Here is an 18,760-nt window from a genome sequence, read left to right on the forward strand (position 1 = left end):
AAAAATAGAGTCAATTGATTCCATATATTTCTTTTTCTAACATTATTTCAATTATCTCAATGTTCTTATGACCAAATAAGTCATTGTTAGTCAATTTCAATGTCTTATTTTCATCGATGTGTTTGGTCTACACACTAATAATAATTTTTTTTTATTAAATTGACTCTAAGAAATTACAACTGAATAGTATTTCTCTTTTCAAAAAAATTGTTCAATTAACTTTTTTCTCTATGAAACACACGCAAACACGTAAATAATTTTATACAAAAATTTCACATGGCATTCCGAATTAACGAGTCTAGAACTCACTCAATAGAGAGAAAGAAAAAAAAAATTTCTATGTTTACAAGCATTCAAACTATAAAGAATATCAAAATTCAATGAATATTTTTATATGACACATTCATTAAAGAATATTATTTTTTATATTTTTATATTACACGAGTGGATGAAATATATCCAAAAATATTATATAATGGAAACATATTATTGAACATTGTTTTTCTCTCATAATTCTTTTGTTAGTTTTTCACTAAAGGCTGGAACAATACAATAATTGCTTCACCTAAGACTACATCTATTCAAACAGCATATAATCTCTAGTCACAAGCTATGCATATTATTTTGTCCTTGTTTCCCCTTTGACAGTTTGATACCGTCTCTTTCTAGTTGGTTGGATTAGGCTTTGAGCGAGAGAATCAGACCTTTGGCCTAATATTTTAGTTCTCGCATTTATTTCTGGTACCGCTAGCTCTGTTCTGTTCTCTGGTATTTCTCGTGCTTGTTTTATCTTTTTATATTCTCCCAAGTTAAAGATAACTGTTATTCGGTTAATCGGTTAATCGTTAATTCTACATTTGTTTGCTTAGAGAATTCAATCCTCAGACAGATACTGCGCATAAGATTGCGTAAATATAGACATTTTAATGAAAGGACATATAAGAATAAATATTATTTGATAAAATTGAATGGGTTGCGAATGTAAAAATATATTCGCATTCACGGTTTCGGTTTTCCTTTTGTTGCTGGCGCTGGCGCCTTCTTGTTCCTGTTTCTTGTTTGTTCCTTCTACCCGTGACACCTCTCTCTCTCTCTCTCACCCACTCACACACACACACACACACAAATGAAATGAATGTAGGAAGGAATTCCTGGGGGCATTCCTTGTTATATCTTTGGCTGCCATAAGAGGCAGAGAATGGCATACTGCCAGCAGTACAAAGTACAAAAACAGATCAATTTGGTGCTAACGGGTTTGGTTTATATCTCCTCTTATGTTTCCAAACCCGGATCCAGAACCAGATGTCAGTTTTTTTTTTTTTTTCAAAAGTACACCTACAAATATAAAATAAAATTGTGGTCACTTCATTTGAGAGAAATTTTACAATATGCCCTTCGTTTCCAAAAGTTAAAACAAAACCCTCTCCTCTACATTTTTCAACAAAATGTTCTTATGAATTCCATGAACTTGATTTTACACCTCCGTCCCCTTTCTTTTTTCTTTTTTTTCTTCCCACTCATTTAGTTCCACAGGACCACATCTTCATACTGTTATAGTTTTAATTTTCAATTTTACAATAAAAATTATAATTTTTAACATTACATTTAAAAAAAAATTAAGCTTTATATTATAAATTATTCGTACCTCTCAAATATTGAATAACCTGTAATTAATTCAAATTCAAATTTGAAATGTCAAATCGTGTTTCTGTAAATAAAAAAAAAATACTAATTTAAAATTAGATTTATGGAAATAGATAATTGGAAAAGGCAATTTTAAAAGTACAAAATATTATATTTAAAAATTTTAAATTTCAAAATATAAAGACAAAAAAAATTCTGTTTTTAGTTTATGAAAATAATGAAATTATATTTTCAAATTTGCAGATTAAGTTATGTTGAATTGTTAAACTAATAATTTTAACTGTGAAATATAACATTACTAAAAAGATGAATACTGAAAGGTTTTATGTTTAGAATTCAATCAATATTTAATGATATTTAGGAAATTCAAAGTTCTTAATTCCCGTACAATATAATTTTTAAATTCTAATCTTTTGTACTTTGTAGTTATCTATTTCCATAAACTAAATTAAAAAAATGAGTATATTTCGAAATCAAAGTAATACAATCTTAAAATATCTCATTTGAAACTTAGCAATTACAGAATATTCAAATTTTGAGAAGTTCAAATTTAATAATTTGTGCTAGAAGTTATTGTGGAACGATATATTTTGCATTATATTTAGTTTAAAAATATAATACTTCATACATAATATTCTTAACTTCAAAGCAAAATTTAACAAATAATGAACTATTGAAGATTATGAATTTGTTGTTACAAGATTAAAACTGAAATATGCAAATGTGGAAGTACGTGTGAAGGAAAACCAGGGTTCTAAATAGCGCTGTTATAGCGTCTTCAAACTATAAAAGCAATGGCATTATCGGCGTTATAGCGGTGTAATATGGCAATAATGTTGTTTTTTCAACCGTTCTGTTATGACACAATAAACGCTATTTAAATCTTTGAGAAAAACAGAAGAAAAAGAATTATAGGACCTACAAAAACATTTTATTGAAAAATTTAGAAAGAAGTACCTTTTGTAAATGAAGGGAGCTTTGTAAAATTTAAAGTATAATACCAATGTTAGGAGTTACCGTGAACAAAAAAAAAAAAAAAAAAAATCTGTTGTAAATTGTAATAGCTTTTTATTTCTGACTGAACTTATTTTTGGTTTGGATCATTGTAAGAATTAAAGAAGAATAGTTAATTAATTAGGAAGAAAAATGCTGTCAAAATTCAACACAATAAGCTCTTTTGCTGCCACATTATCTCATAACCAATAGCCATTACTCATATTAATATTTTAGCAAAGAACTCAATAACAGTTGAACCGCTATTTGATGATTTGATCTTGTGTGTTTCTAGTAATGGAAAAAGGTGGTCCATAAGGTCACTTATTCATTTTAAAAAGAAAAAAAAGGCAAAAGATGAAAAAAAGTATGAAGACTTTAAATACAAATTTAAGAAATACCGAGTGCAGTTTCCAGAAATACTAAAAAAGTGGCATTGGAAGAAAAAGAATCATGGGAAGTTTATGGGTACAATAAATAGTTCATATCAGGGAAGAATCTTAGGCATGGCCGCATGGGAGAAAGGCTCCTTTCTTATCCTTAATTTCTAATCCTTTCTGATCCTTTGTTTTACTTTATTTTTATTTTTATCATGTGAAGAATTTAGGAATTGAAAGAGAAATGAGAACGGTTAAGGTCTTAAGGATATTCATGTCAGGGTGGATCTATAGCTCAGAATCCTTATCCTCTGAGGTACTGAGTACAATTATTTCAGATTAACTCTCAATCGAACGATTGAATTGGTGCCTATTTAAATATAGAAGATCCATTTTTGAGATTCGTGCCAAGTCAATAGAACTGATGACTCAGATCTAATTATATTTGATCAGGTATTGCAGTGGACATGAATTTTTATAGTTAATGAGTGCTTAGCTGTCTCTGTAATTTTAAACTTTTAATTATTTATAATGGAATTATGGTTCGCAAAATCTGAATCGGTCACTTGACCATAGAATTGGAATCCAATGAATCGTTCAAAATCAGCCGAATTAGATCGGAAACTTAGTTCAGAAATTAGTCTTAGAATATAGTATGCAACTCTGCATATATGCTAGTCAAGCTCCACCGGCTGTTTAAGAAATTTAAAATCCGGTTCAAACTTGATTGACTATGTTGATTTTACACTGTTTAACTCGGTTTTTTATGTCTAAAACTCGCTATCTGTCAAACTCGGTCCAAAATCAACTTAGTATGGTCTGATTCTGATCTGACTCAGCCAAATTTGCAGACCATAGTTTGAATCTCACTTTGTGATCTTGAGACTTTGGTTCAAATTTCACTTACTACATATTTTGAGTTGGGAGAATTTCACATATACCCCTCAAAAACTACAAAATTACATATTTCCTCCTCTAAAGTTTGAAATTACATATTTCCCCCTCTAAACTTCAAATACACACAAATTTACCCATTTTATTTTCTTTTATATTAAAACTCATTCTAAATTTATAAAATACCCATTTTACCCTTTATTAAAAGCATATAAAGCCCATCAAACTCAAATTTGAATCTGAACAGTTTTTCTATAGTCCAAACAACTTTTAAATATGCGTGCGCAAGATCAGCACAAATCTTGATGTGAACACGCACGTATATTGAAGTGACATGCACATATCTTAATGCGATGCGCACAAATCAATATTGCTTTAAGATGTGCATGCTGATCAGAATATTGAAGCACTATGCACAGATCTTAATGCAATGCACGCAGATCGAAGAGTAGAGGAACCTTTAGATTTAAATTTGAGTTTGATGGATTTTATATGCTTTTAATAAAGGATAAAATGGGTATTTTAAAATTTTAGAATGAGTTTTAATATAAAATACAATAAAATGGGTAAATTTGTTGAAGTTTAGAGGGGGAAATACGTAATTTCAAACTTTAGAGGGGGGATACGTAATTTTGAAGTTTTTGAGGGGTATACGTGAAATTCTCCCTTTTGAGTTTTACATTTCAATTCCTTGAATCTAAATTTTTTAGTTCCACTACTGATTCATGTTTTTTTTCTTATTGAATATGAGAACAATTATGGTGAAACAAGGAACTTAATTTTAATCTGTAATGACTAATGACAAAGCCATAAAATTATAAATTAAATTTGATTTTAGTCTAATTAGAAATTTGGTATTTAATCGTAAGTCTTTACCTATGCTGTAGTAGTGTATAATTGTTTATTTTGTACCTAAATTACAGTCATAAAGAAATGGTGTTTGCAACTATGCATATACATTATACAGTAATATAATATCATGATCAGACCTACCAGTGTTTGAGCAGAGAAATGCCATCGTCACAATCAACTATCTCAATCGCATGGCTCATATAAGTTAGACATCGTCATTGCTCAATACATATGCCATGCATGAGAATATTTTATAATTATAGAAAACAGGTACAACATTGTTAATTTTAGAGCGTACAAACTTGCTATAGTGGGTTTGTTGGAACATTTTTAATTGGATCTTGCCAAGTGTTTGCACTTGGCTTGATTTGAGCCTAGAAAAAGAAAAATGCTAAAATAAAAAGGGAAATCAGCTCTATATCTCAATTCAGAAGGGTGTGATTACTTTTCAATAAAAGAAAATTTTAGTTTGTTTTATTTTATTTGGACGGTGAATTGTCTTATTCATGCATAGTGGAACTGATAAGCTTCCACTATATACACTTTATTTTCATAATTGATATAACAAATAGGCATGCTATAAAGAAAGAAGGTTGAAGACAATAACATGCTTTTATAGGAAATTTTTCTAGACCAATAATCAAATTATTTGGCCGAAATTGAATAAATTACATTATTTTTCTGATCAATGTCAGTTCTCATTTTTTTTTCTCTCTCATTTGACGAATTAAAACGAGCATCAAATTCAGCAATCAACAGATACCTCGGAACTCTATTACTACTTCGTAACTGTGTGAAATAAATATGCTGATGTCATCTGAAGCTTATTAACTTGCGCCGTTCAACCATGCCAGATCAGCAGAAAAGTCAAAACCATGCTAGGAAGAACGGATATAAATTTTGAGATTCCTTTTGCTGTTATGACTTATGAGTCCAGGTTTTTTGAGGTAACTCAAGTTTTGAGTTTAGATCCGGACTAACCTATTCCGAGATGAAATGTACTGAATCTCTTCAACATTCGTGCCAAAGCAGATCGGATGGTCCGGATCTAAACTCAAAATTTGAGTTACCTTAGGTGATATGAATTCTTCCTGTTTTTTTGTTTCTTTTTCTGTTTGCGAAGATACTTCTTCCTGTTATTGGAGTCTATAGACAGCAAAGAGTATGAATGATCTGTGTATAAATCGGATTGAAATAGGTTCTTTCTGTTGTTTTGATCGAAATGAGCCCAAAGTTGGGCTGATAATTGCAAATATTCTGGACAATTAGGCCCATAGGTCCTGGGCCTACCAAATCCCTAATAAGGCTTTTCTGGAAGCGCCAGACCAATATTTGATTTTCTTCTTTATTCTTCTGCCGAAATCTGTTCTTTTTTAATAGTATATCAACAATAAAATTTATTTAATAATTATGACAAATGATGTTAAGATTCATCTGATACAAATTTGATGAACATTCATTTAATTTGATTGGTCTTGAGGATTATTGGATTACCAATTAAATCTTGAGAATTATTTTAGGGTAAATTTCGCTGTAGGTCACTAAACTTTGGTATTTGTCACGAATTGGTCACTCAAGTTTGATTTGTCCCTTTTGAGTCACTCAACTTTGTTATTTGTCCCAATCAAGTCCCTCTGTCCTTTTCCATCCAAAATTTTAACGGAATATGCTAATTCCGTTAGTATTTTGGATGGAATACGCTCATTCTGTTAATGTTTTGGATGGAATGAGTATATTCCGTTAATTTTTTGGACGGAATATGAATATTCCGTTAAAATTTTGGATGGAAAAGGATAGAGGAACTTGATTGAGACAAATAACAAAGTTGAGTGACTCAAAAGGAACAAATCAAACTTGAGTGACCAATTCGTGACAAATACCAAAGTTTAGTGACCTACAGCGAAATTTACCCATTATTTTATTACTAATTAAATGTTGATATATGATATGTTTGAATGGGAAATGAATAGGGGTGAAAACGGAGCGGATACAGAGCGGATAGTGCTGATACCATTTTCGCATATGTCGGATAATGAGCGGATACGAATACGGATACGGATACGGATAGTAAACAGATATCAAAATTCAAAACCAAATCTGCCTTAAACGAATACGGATATAGAACGGATAGTCTACGGATACAGATTCGAATACGGATATAAAACGAATAATAGTCGGATAATTCATTCATATGAATAATCCACTCAAGTGATCCACTTGTATAATATAATCCAAGTATTATAATCAAAATCGATTTTTTTGTGATAGAAAAAAAGAAAAAAAAATCACAAAAACGAAATAAGAAAAAAAAAATAGAGAAAAGAAGAGGTGTCCATTCATATGAAAATGGAGAAGAAAAGGAAATATATATATATTTTTTTAATAGCACTGATATTTGATAGGTACAGCCGTACAAGTTAGAACATAAAATGGAGTAACAAATTCATGCGCTGCGTGGGAATCGAACCCCAGACATTGTGTGTGTCAACCAAAGCATGTACCAATACACCACTTGTTCAATTTGATAGTCTTCCGATACTTTTATATAATATTAACTGTAACAATTGTCCGGCATGCCCCCGTCGTGCGATCCCTTAGTCCCACATTAGACAGTAATAAATTCAGAGAGCGGTATATATACCCTTCCGTAGATTGTCTAATTAAATTAATTTGTTGGATGAGAGAACATGCGGAGGACATCTATGCAGGCGATCTGTATTTAGGGTTTGTATCATTTGTAAGATTTTTGTTTAATAAAACGTATGGTAAATTAGCTGTTTTTAAAAAAAAAAAATAATTGGCAACCAGTTTTCAATATAATTTGATAGTATCATGTTGAGAATTCGGGACTCAATTTTGATTCGACTTTCATTTGGTACATCTAGGCCTGCAAACGAAACGAACCGAATCGAACCTGCCAAGGTTCGAATTCGAATTCGAAATTAATTCGAATCGAACCCAGTTCGAAATTGAAATGATTTCAAACCTAAAATGTCAGTTTGAATTCGATTCGGTATAATTCAAACTGGTTCGATTCGAATTCGAAATTGAATTCGAGGCGGATCTGGTCTTCGAGGCGGGTGGAGCTGGTCTTCGAGTTGGTCTTCGAGGCGGTTAGGGTTTTGGCGGAGGAGGCGTAGCGAGAGAGCTCATCCTCGCGATATCTCCACTGGAGAGGAGAGGCAGAGAGAGAGAGGGATTTAATTAGCGCCTCTGGAGGCCCGCTGGTAACACTTCAAAAAAACCACTGAAGTGCTTTAATGAGAGCCTCAAAGCCCATTGGGATTTGAAATTGGGTCTGGTTCCATATAATAACCATAAAAAAGAAATTAATTTCGAACTGGGTCAGATTCGCGAACCACACGAATCGAATTGGGCCTGGTTCGAATTCGAAATTGAATTAATTTCGAACCGAATTACTTTCGAATCGAATTTTTTTCGAACTTTTTCGAATCGAACTCGAATCGAATCACGAATCTCGAATTTTTTGTGCACCCCTAGGTACATCTATTTGTTTATATACATAATGAAAACTAGTCGAAATTTTTAAATATACCATACAAAAAAAAAAAACCAAATAACCACACAAAATGCTAAAAATTAGAAAAATACCGTGGCTGCATCCCCTAGATACAGACTCTTTTTCTGAAGACCGCATCTAGAGGATGCGAACCATAAATGAAGTTTGCATCTCCTAGATCTTTTTTTTTTTTTTTTTCCCTTTTCCTTCTCTCTGTTAGCTGAAGGTCAAACATGGATTTAGGGTCAAAAATTTCGGCTGCTGTTTATTTTGAATTGAACTGCCGACATTTTAGAAGGAAAAGGAAAAAAAAAAAGTGGAGCTGCATTGGGGCTGCAATTAGGAGATGCGGCCCTATTAATGGTCCGCATCTCCTAGATGCGGTCCCTAGAAAAGGGATCCGCATCTAGGGGATGCGGCTGTGTCAATCGAATTTTTTTGAAAATGTGGTTATTTGGTTTATTTTTTTTGGGGTATGGTATATTTAAAAATTTCGAGAAAACTAGTGTTACAAAAACTAAATTAGATCTAACGGTGTACTGTGTATTGAAAAAAAACGACGACTTGGATATCACTTCATTTTGACAGATTGTTTCACCAGAGAGTCAGAGACTAATTTAGATCGTTCTTTTTCCTCATGGGCCTGTTCGTTTATCACAGAATCATGCAGGATGAGATTTGACGGGATCAAGAACCCACTTTATAATTTGCGGCATCCCATATTCATTGGTGTACACGGGAATAGATATAGGAATGTGTTGAATGAGTGTTCGGTTGTACCATAGGTTAAGTTGTAGGAAATATTGGAATAGAATCTACTTCTATATGTCATTTTTTTTAACATATGACTTTTATTGCTACAATATAAAAAGTAGCATTTATTGCTACAATATTTTAAAGATGTCACATATTTTAAGAGTTTTGACTCGTCTATTCATTTCATATAAAATAATAATAATGTATGAAGAATGTTATCATGCTCTTCTAATTTTATTTATTTAATTAGTGACAAATAATAAAATAAATTTTTATTGCGTAATAATAATTTTTTTATTGACAAGATACAAAAATAATAGATATATAACCTACTTTTATGATATTTTTTTTTTCAAAAATAATATTTATTGCTATAATATATCCGTTGAAATACACTAGTCGTTGGTCTCAAAACTTTTTATGTCAAATATAAATGCTCTTCTAAGTCTATGAAAATAGTAATGAGTAATTATTAATATTAACTATTTACTTCAGAAATTTAATAAGGAGATATCTTTACTTGTATGTATATAAATAATTAAATATAGATCAAAATAGGAAAATACATTTTGACTTTTCTTGATGTTCAACGAAATAAATTAGAGATTAGTAGACAAAGCACACCTGACTAACAAAAAGACAAATTTTATTTATTTTGAGAAAAGAGACAGATAGAGAGAGAGAGAGAGAGAGAGAGAGAGAGAGAGAGAGCGAGAGGAGAGAGCGATGGTTGCAAAAAAAAAAATAATTAATTTGACTTTATTTTTTTTTTCCGTGATTTAACTCTGAGGATGATATTGGAAACAAACGATAGAAATTTGAGGAAAAAATTTAGACCTTCTGAACGCCTGTCGGAAAAAAAAAACGGGAAAAATTAAAAATCCAACCGAACCGAACAGGCCCTACAAGTGTAACCAATCCTTCCCCGGTGGTTCGCATCTTCGTATCCTCCCAGTACCGTAGATGATGTCAAATCGGGGTAGCGTATTATTGGACTTTGAGATTCGTGCAAATTTAAAAAGAACGGTCCAGATTCACTAATAGTGAAAGATTCCCTCGTCAGGTACTTCCAGCCAAGATAACCCCATCATATTTAATTATTATCACTTTCTTTGTCCAGTCGTTACTCGGTGAGTGATCACTCACTCTTATCGGTTGATCATCTTCCCCCCTCTTCTCTCCATCAAATTCCATATCAGATGAAACCATATCGCAATCCAACCACCTCCGCCTCCTCGACGCCTCTCCTCCTCGTCTGCTTCTTCGCTATATACCAACTAACCACCATCAGCCCTGCTCTCCTCACCACCACCTCCCTATCCCCGTACCACTCCCTCTTCCTCTCTCTCTCCTCCAACTCCTCGTCCTCCTCCCACCTCCGCCACCTCACCCGCCTCCCACACATCTCCTCCTCCGAGGCCAACTCTCTCGCCGCCTCTTACGTTCTCTCTTCCTTTCCCTTCCCTTCCCACTCTACTTTCTACTCCGTTCTCCTCTCCTTCCCTCTCCACCGATCACTTTCCCTCTTCTCGCCTTCCTCCCCTCCAGTCCATTTCTCCTTGACCCAGATACCCTCCCCTTCTGACCCCTCTTCCTCTGTTGCTTACCTTGCGGTCCCCACTTTCCACGCCTATGCTCACTCAGGCGTTGTCTCTGCTCCTCTCACCTACGCCTACTATGGACGAGTTGAGGACTTCGACACGTTGCAGTCTCTCGGCATCAATGTGACAGGTACGGTGGTGTTGGCCCGGTACGGCAAGATATTCAGGGGTGATATTGTAAAAAATGCACAGGATGCCGGGGCAGCCGCGGTGTTGGTGTACAGTGATTATGAGGATTATGCAAAGGGGGATACTTTCCCTGCCGGGCAATGGTTGCCCGAGACAGGGGTCCAGGTGGGGTCCACTTTCAGGGCCCAAGGTGACCCCACCACACCAACTTGGTCATGTCGGGCTGGTGAAGAGGAGTGCGAGAGGGTTGATAAAGAGGAGATAGTGAGAAAGGGGTTCATGCCGGGTGTACCGTCTCTGCCAATATCTGGCAAAGATGGGGAGGAGTTACATAAGGCAATGGGGGGACAGCTGGCACCTGATAATTGGCAGGGACGAGAGGGGACCCCGGTTTACCACCTTGGGCCGGGTCCTGGGGTTGTAAACCTGACTTACATGGTCAGTCATTCCCAGCTGAGTTCTATGGAAATAATATAATTAATATCTGTTTAATTAATCATTTTGCTGGATACGTGACAGGGTAATGAGACCTTGAGGACAATTCAAAATGTGTTTGCTGTCATAGAAGGAAAAGAGGAGCCAGATCGGTAAGTTTTATCAGTTTGGATTGAACTCCAATGTTCCTTTTGTAGCTATGTGATTTTAAAATGGATTCAAAATACAAATCAATTAACCATCAGTCTTATTTTATATGCTACAGATACGTCTTGCTAGGAAACCACCGTGATGCTTGGACATTTGGGGCTGTAGATCCAAATAGTGGTACTGCAGCTTTGCTTGAGGTACATTAGTGACCCACTTATGTGTAAATTAAATCCAATTTCTCAACTAAAGTCCAATTAAATCCAACTTTGACCCACTTAAGCCTTAATATATGGTAAATTGCTGATATCGTGGAAACTATGAGTAAGATAATGCAACCAATCTCAATTTTGTGCTGGCCAAATTCAAATGTCTTTTACCAATTCTCCAGGTAAATAGATGAACATAGATGGAAGAATTTACCTAAAATTTAATATCTTTTAATGCTTCACAAGGGTGTATGTTCTCATTAATATATATAGTCATATGTTTACAAGAAGACAAACGATGTCCTAGTTGCATGTAAGGGTTAACAGAGGCTACTACCTACTAGCATCATTTAATTGGACTTAAGTGACAAGTATAAAATATTTATATTATTCTAATAATTTGCAGTTAGCTGAAAGGTTGTCTAAGCTACAAAAGAAGGGTTGGAGGCCTAGGCGAACTATAATTTTGTGTAATTGGGATGCTGAAGAGTATGGCTTGGTCTCTCTCTCTCTCTCTCCCTTTTCTCCATATTGATAGCGGAAAATATTGCAAACATAATGGAGATTGCTTAAACATAAAAAAAACAGAAAATTATATTGATAAAATAGTAACGATACAAGATATTTGTTGGGGCTAATCAATCAAAAGAGGACTCACTCAACCCTTAAGGGATTTGCTCACCCAACAGGGATCCAATGGGGACTCGCTCACCCAAAGGAGACCCGAAGGGGACTCACTCACCCTAAACTTAGCATCACACTAAGACAAAAACGAACTGACTCTCATCTAATATCCTCTCCTCTAACCTGAGCTTATTTATAATAAAAGGGAAATAAAAATTAGTTATTACAAAATCTTGCAATATATAATTTTAAAACAACATGATTTTCTCTTTAATGAGCCATGATATTATGCTTTTAATGAGCCGTTAATTGGCAGCACTAAATTCCCTTTTGTTTCACTCATTAATTGGCTGCATCACATATACATGCACAAAGACACAAGCACAGTCACACAATCAAACAAACAATTGTACATATTTTTTATTTTGTTATTTATTGAGTGAAGGTTGGAGGTCAAACCACCCAACTGTTTAATATCCACAAGGAATATTTGTGCATAGTTAAATAATACAAAGCATTTACTGCAGATAGGATCAACAGAATGGGTCGAAGAGAACAGAGAGATACTGACATCACGGGCTGTTGCATATCTCAATGTGGATTCAGCTGTTCATGGTCCGGGATTTCAAGCATCTGCAACTCCCCAGCTTGATGCCTTGCTTATAGAAGCGAGTAAAATGGTAATTAAGTTTTTATACTTGAAAATTTAGAGTTTCTAAAGAATGTAACAAAAATCGTTATCAATTATTGTTTTCTGAAGGTGAAAGATCCTGACAATCCATCTCAGACAATATACGACTTGTGGATCGCATCTAGTGATTCTGGTTTAGTAAGTTGTTGAATTTGTTTATTTGATGCTTCTACATAGCTTATATTATTAATATCTTACTGTGGAAATTTGTTGAATACAGGTTGGGCGTTTAGGCGGTGCAGGCTCTGATCATGCAGCTTTTGTACAACACATAGGCGTTCCTTCTGTGGATATGTCCTTTGGACATGGTAATGTAATTTCTATTCTAAAGTTTTTTTTAAAGTTTTTTATTTGTGACCTACAACTAGCTATTGTTGGTATGTCTCGTAGGATACCCAGTATATCACTCAATATATGATGACTATTTATGGATGGAGAAATTTGGAGATCCCATGTTCCAGAGACATGTGGCAGGTACGGAGTCATATTTTTTTAACTTCCCCTTATGGCAGGTGCCCTTTTAATGTTTTTACTTGTGTACACCCACACATGCACACACATTATGGCACTATGTGAGCAACTTCTTTTTTCAATCTATTGATATGGTACCGCTGCTTCCATTTACAGGAAACCAAGTATTTTTTTTTAAAAGCTTGACAGGAGCTGTCAAGTGTACGGAAACCAAATAGTTCTTACATAGCATAATTTATCAAACACACTGTCATCCCCCTCCCCTTCCCATTGTCTAATTGCACTGCAAAGTCCTCAGAAAAATCTCAAAGTATCAAGCCTTTTTATATTAAGAGTGAATGCATAACTTAAACTAACCACCAGAAACAATAAGCAGATCATGAACAACATAAAAATCTTTTTCGTTGGTGCAATGACATTTTTAAAACATGCTGAATTTATGTTTTGTCGAAATTTTAGTAATAGCCAGGACATTTAGGTTGCAAAAATCTCTTTTGACTTGGCAGCCTTGCCACTAGGATAATTATTGTCTATTTCATATTGTGACAGCGGCAAGTATTTGGGGATTGGTTGCTTTAAGACTAGCAGATGATGAGATTTTACCATTTGACTATGTCTCTTATGCCTCTGAGCTCAAGGTATTCTCTTGAAATAACTTATCATTCTTTGCTCCTGTGAGATTAAATGATTGAACAGGTCTAATTTCATATTTATATTATTTTATTAAAAGAGGGGTGCAAAAACCATAGAAGAAGAAGCAGCAGGGAACTCTGTCAGCTTCTCGCCATTGTACAAGTCAATAGAAGAATTCAGAATAGCAGCTACCAAAATAAATGATGATAAAAAGGTACTATTGATAAAATTATAAAAAACATCTTCATTTCAGCTGAAGCTTCATTTCATATTAATTTTGAGGTTTTTGAGGGGTATAGATTAAATTCCCCCTAATTTTAATGCCTTACAGGCTTTGGAAAAAAAATTATGGGGAGTTGCATTGAGAAAAGATCAATCTAAATTGCGAGAGCTTAATGATCGACTAATGATGGCTGAACGAGCATTTATTGATGGACAGGGGCTCTTGGGGAGAGAATGGCACAAACATCTGGTACTGTCTCCATAATTGTATATATACTTTTTTGTTTCACATTTAAAAAAAAATTTCATTAAAGTTTGATTGTCCCAACATAATGTTTCCCAGAACAATTGGTAACACATCACTTGAGAATCGTCTCATTCTATTTAACCAAGTACTATGATTGATTTATTATGATCATACATATGCAAAATGCCTGTTGCTCAGTGTTAATTGAATCACTATAATGTGGAAAGCATCTTTTTGGTGTTGCTCATGTTATGGTCCATTTATGTTTGGTTTGGTTTTCCAATTGAGATAAGAATCTGTAAGCCTTAGTGCTTTAATTGTAGGCCCAAAAATCCAAGAAAGGTTCCAAAGCACTTGGACCATACAGTCATACCAGATAACACTATTAGTTGAAACTGTTTTTTTGCTACTATGTAGGTATATGGAACTTCAAAAACCGATGACTATGGATCAAAATCATATCCTGGCATTGACGATGCCATTGGTGATGCCAAGAAGTCAAACACCTCGGATGCTTGGAGATTAGTGCAGCATGAGATATATAGAGCCGCAAGGGCTGTAAAGCAAGCATCTTCTGTCCTCAATGGAGGCCTAACATGAAATACACAGCATCTTGTGACTTCTCTGATAGCATATTAAAGCGCATTCTGCTTTGCAAAACATAACACAATGCGGGCCCTTATTTAAATAAAAATGAAAAAGAACAAACAAAAAACATAAAGAAAAAATAGTAATAACGCAGGCCTGAAAATTTGTATAATAAATGTTTGAATAAAGATTTATTTCCCCCAGTTTATTTTTCCCATTCATCCCCCAATCATAAATTATATGAGGGGATCATAACTTTCAGTTCAAAAAGACAAAATAAAACACATATTAGTCATTAATAATGTGGGGGACCGCTAATTAACTGGGGGACCACTTATATTTGAAAAATTTTACAACTTATGCACGTAAATATGTATACTTATACATGCAAGTATTAACATCTAATATAGTAAGTATTCATATGTAAGATATTAAGTATTTCTTACTTTAATGTCGTCCATATTTCTAATAATTTGTGAATTTTTTTGTGAATCTAAAGTCACAGACGTCTTCTACGCAATTTTCTCTTTCAAATGAGATCCACGATGAAGTACTTTTGAGTTGTCTGTCGCGCAAGTATTCATACCTCGTCGTGCAAGTATTCATAACTCGTCGCGATCCCGATCCAAATCGCATCACCTCTGACTTCCTATCCATCAGCTCCTACCGATTCGCCGGTAACAAGGTTTTTCAGGTTGTCACAGGTAATTTATGAATACTTTCCCAACGAGGTATGAATACTTGCATGACGAGGTATGAATACTTGCTCGATGAAGTATCAATACTTGCACAACGATGTATGAATACTTGCTTGACGTGGTAGAATACTTGCCCGACGAGGTATGAAACTGCATGACGAGATATGAATACTTACGCGACAGACAACTCGAAAGCATGTCATCATGGATCTCAATTGAAAGAGAAAATTACGTAAAAGACGTTCGTGATATCAGATTCACAAATTTCCTCACAGATCATCAGAAATATTGGCGAGATTGAACGGGGAAAAAAAATTCATCTCTAAAAATGGGTGTGATGTGTCCATTTTTTTTTTAAATACTTGATATCTTAGATATGAATACTTGATCTATTATATATTAACACTTGCGTAGATATGTATCCATATTTGTGCGCTTCAGTTGTAAAATCTATCAAATATTAGGCGGTCTCTCAAGTAGTTAGTGGCCCACCCTCTACTTAATAATTGATAATGATGCATTTTGTTTTATCTTTTAGTGTTGGAATTTGTGGTCCCCCTCTTAATTAGTGTAATATCTTGAAAAATTGAGTAATCATTATTTATGCTTACAAGATATTTTTATAATATAATAAATATTAAAGTGTTTTTTAAGGTGATATTTGATTTATACGCTTGAAAAAATATATATATATAGTAAACTTGTCTTTATTCATGAAATTTTAAATTATTAGTTTGATCAAAATTATTTTCATTATTTTTTTCTTTCTTTCCAATTACTGATTAAATTTATTCATATTCACTGTTATATCTCCACGTGAAAAACATATATATATATATATTACAAACAATATAGTTCACTAACGTATAATTTTACATATATAACTGTCTTATTATAAAGGAATATCATCTCTTCTTCTATGCGATCAAATATCATCTATGTTAATATTCTCTGTATCATAAAGTAAGTAAATAAAAACTAATAATAATAATAGTAATAAAATAACATGTTTCTTTTAAATAGCCACACAATAACTCACACCCTTTCAGATCCCCTTTTAATTAAAAGCATAAACATTCCTTTTAATTTCTGCAGTTCCTATTTTGTCTCCGCTCCCATCTCTCAATATTTCAAACCCTTTCAGATCCCTTTTTAATTAAAACCATAAACCTTCTTTTTAATTTCTGCAGTTCCTATTTTGTCTCAAAATCATTCCCATCTCTCAATATTTCAATTGAAAAGTAAATTGGCAATGAAACCTTGCTACAAATAAAAAAGGTATACCCTTTTCAATTCTCTGCCGCTGCCACACTATCTAAATTAAGGTACTCTAAATTATGACATTTTCTTTATAAGTTGATGCATGGATTTCATTGATTAGGATATGATAATAGAGATGTCGATTCGAATCAATTATTGTTCTTAGATTGTAGAGATTTATGATTGTATTCATTTAAATTATAATTATATGAAAATATATCTCTTTTATGATATTATAATCTGAAACTTTTCTAGTTTATAATAATTTCTTCAGTTATAAAAATTCTAAAACTGTTCTCTTGATTTTTTTTATTCAATTGATGATATACAGATCGTCATATAATTTGTTATAACTTAGAATATATGATGTATATTTTGTTGTGTTTGACAACTCTTAATAGTTATTGTCTAAATTAACTAATTAGTATTTCAATTATTTCGAATCCGCTTTCTTTATTGGAATGATATAAATAAATCACTTTGATCTATGTATGTACATGTATATATCTTCTTATTAAAAATACTAACTCCTATTCTTGTAGAGTTGATATGTTAAATTATATAACGATATTAGAATTTCAAACTTCGTATATATTTAATTGGATTTGTAAAAACGATCAAGGTGACAGAAGCAAAATCATTGATCTTATTTTTATCATATTTTATTTTAATCCTTTCATTCTCGTTATACTAAAACAGAGGTTAGATTTCAAATTATTTTAACCGAATTTAAAATTGTCAGAGTTTTTAATAAAGATAATATATAACATCTAATATATGGGATTTTATCGAAATAGTCAAATCAAAAACATTGACAGTTGGCCTAGATATTAAAGTAGGGTGAATGACATATTTATAACATTAGGGTTTTTTTTTTAGAAACGAAAATTTAATTCAAACATCGTTAATTAAAATATATGTTTATGTTTTAGATTCGAAGTTCAAAGATTTAAACAATGTAAGAGACAATCAAGAATTCACTTCGACATCAGGTACGGGTTTCCTGGACATTGTCAAATTGTTACTTATCGTTTTGTTTGCATTTATTTATTTATGGAATTATGCATGTTGAATCGAACGATCATTTTTGTTTTGTTTAGAATACTAGGATAAGATTATTCGATTGATCAACGGATTTTTAAGATGTGTAGTGTAGAGTATAAATTTGTGTGATTAAATGAAACATACATGGAAAGTAACAGATAAGTTAAAGGAAAGAGACCAATATGCGTTGAACGCATGTTGGAATGTATACATTGGGTCTAGTGTCCGACTGGATCCCTCGTTAACGTGGTGTTAGTTGGACTTTCCGTCACGGGTCAATATCTTGCGGTGGTTCGAGTCCCCGTTGAGTGAGACAGTTGAACTAGTGGTGGTTCGAGTCCCCCTAGTGAGACGCCAATAGCTGGGGTGGTTCGAGTCCCCTTGGTGAGGCAAAGAAGATCTAGCGGTGGTTCGAGTCCCCGTCTAGTGGCACAACCAAGATCTAGTGGGGTTTGAGTCCCCCTAGTGAGGTAGTTAAAAACATGAAAGATAACTAAAGAAGTGCTTGTGTGTGTGTGTGTGTGTGTGTGTTTTAAATATACATTAGTAAGATAACATGTGAGAATATAATTTTAATATCATGTTTGTGCTAATAAGTGAATTTGACAAACTCCGGGACTGGAACTGAATCCCGTACTGAGAGACTGTTAGATCTCTCACCCGTTCCACTTTTATGTGGGTTCCAGGAAATGATGAAGCCGACGAGGTGCACGAATAGAAGGGAT

The 18,760-nt window shown here is 33.5% G+C and overlaps 2 protein-coding genes across 2 annotated transcripts in view; both read left to right on the top strand.

The window, feature by feature from the left end:
- The first annotated feature begins 3,984 nt into the window (after window positions 1–3,984).
- LOC144562874 (uncharacterized) overlaps window positions 3,985–18,760 on the top strand; it is a 98,761-nt gene continuing 83,985 nt past the window's right edge. The window contains exon 1 of the mRNA XM_078312202.1: window positions 3,985–3,994. The gene's annotated coding sequence lies outside the window, so the exon portion shown is untranslated. The remainder of the gene's footprint in view (window positions 3,995–18,760) is intronic.
- LOC144562667 (putative glutamate carboxypeptidase LAMP1) lies at window positions 10,166–15,250 on the top strand. Its single transcript, XM_078311890.1, has 12 exons — window positions 10,166–11,204; window positions 11,286–11,353; window positions 11,467–11,548; window positions 11,964–12,056; window positions 12,709–12,861; window positions 12,942–13,010; window positions 13,093–13,180; window positions 13,263–13,346; window positions 13,893–13,981; window positions 14,074–14,190; window positions 14,308–14,448; window positions 14,863–15,250. Exons 1-12 carry the CDS (start codon window positions 10,236–10,238, stop codon window positions 15,043–15,045), a joined length of 2,136 nt encoding a protein of 711 aa, XP_078168016.1. The 5' UTR covers window positions 10,166–10,235; the 3' UTR covers window positions 15,046–15,250.

This window comes from Carex rostrata, chromosome 12 (genome assembly GCF_964058835.1).
Source record: "Carex rostrata chromosome 12, lpCarRost1.2, whole genome shotgun sequence".
Lineage (NCBI taxonomy): Eukaryota > Viridiplantae > Streptophyta > Magnoliopsida > Poales > Cyperaceae > Carex > Carex rostrata.

Bases quoted from the DNA above. Each gene is read 5' to 3' on its own strand.
- LOC144562667 (XM_078311890.1), top strand. From the start codon at position 10,236: ATGAAACCATATCGCAATCCAACCACCTCCGCCTCCTCGACGCCTCTC. The intron at 11,354-11,466 runs GTAAGTTTTATC...TATATGCTACAG, and splicing joins GGAAAAGAGGAGCCAGATCG to ATACGTCTTGCTAGGAAACC. The intron at 12,862-12,941 runs GTAATTAAGTTT...TGTTTTCTGAAG, and splicing joins TTATAGAAGCGAGTAAAATG to GTGAAAGATCCTGACAATCC.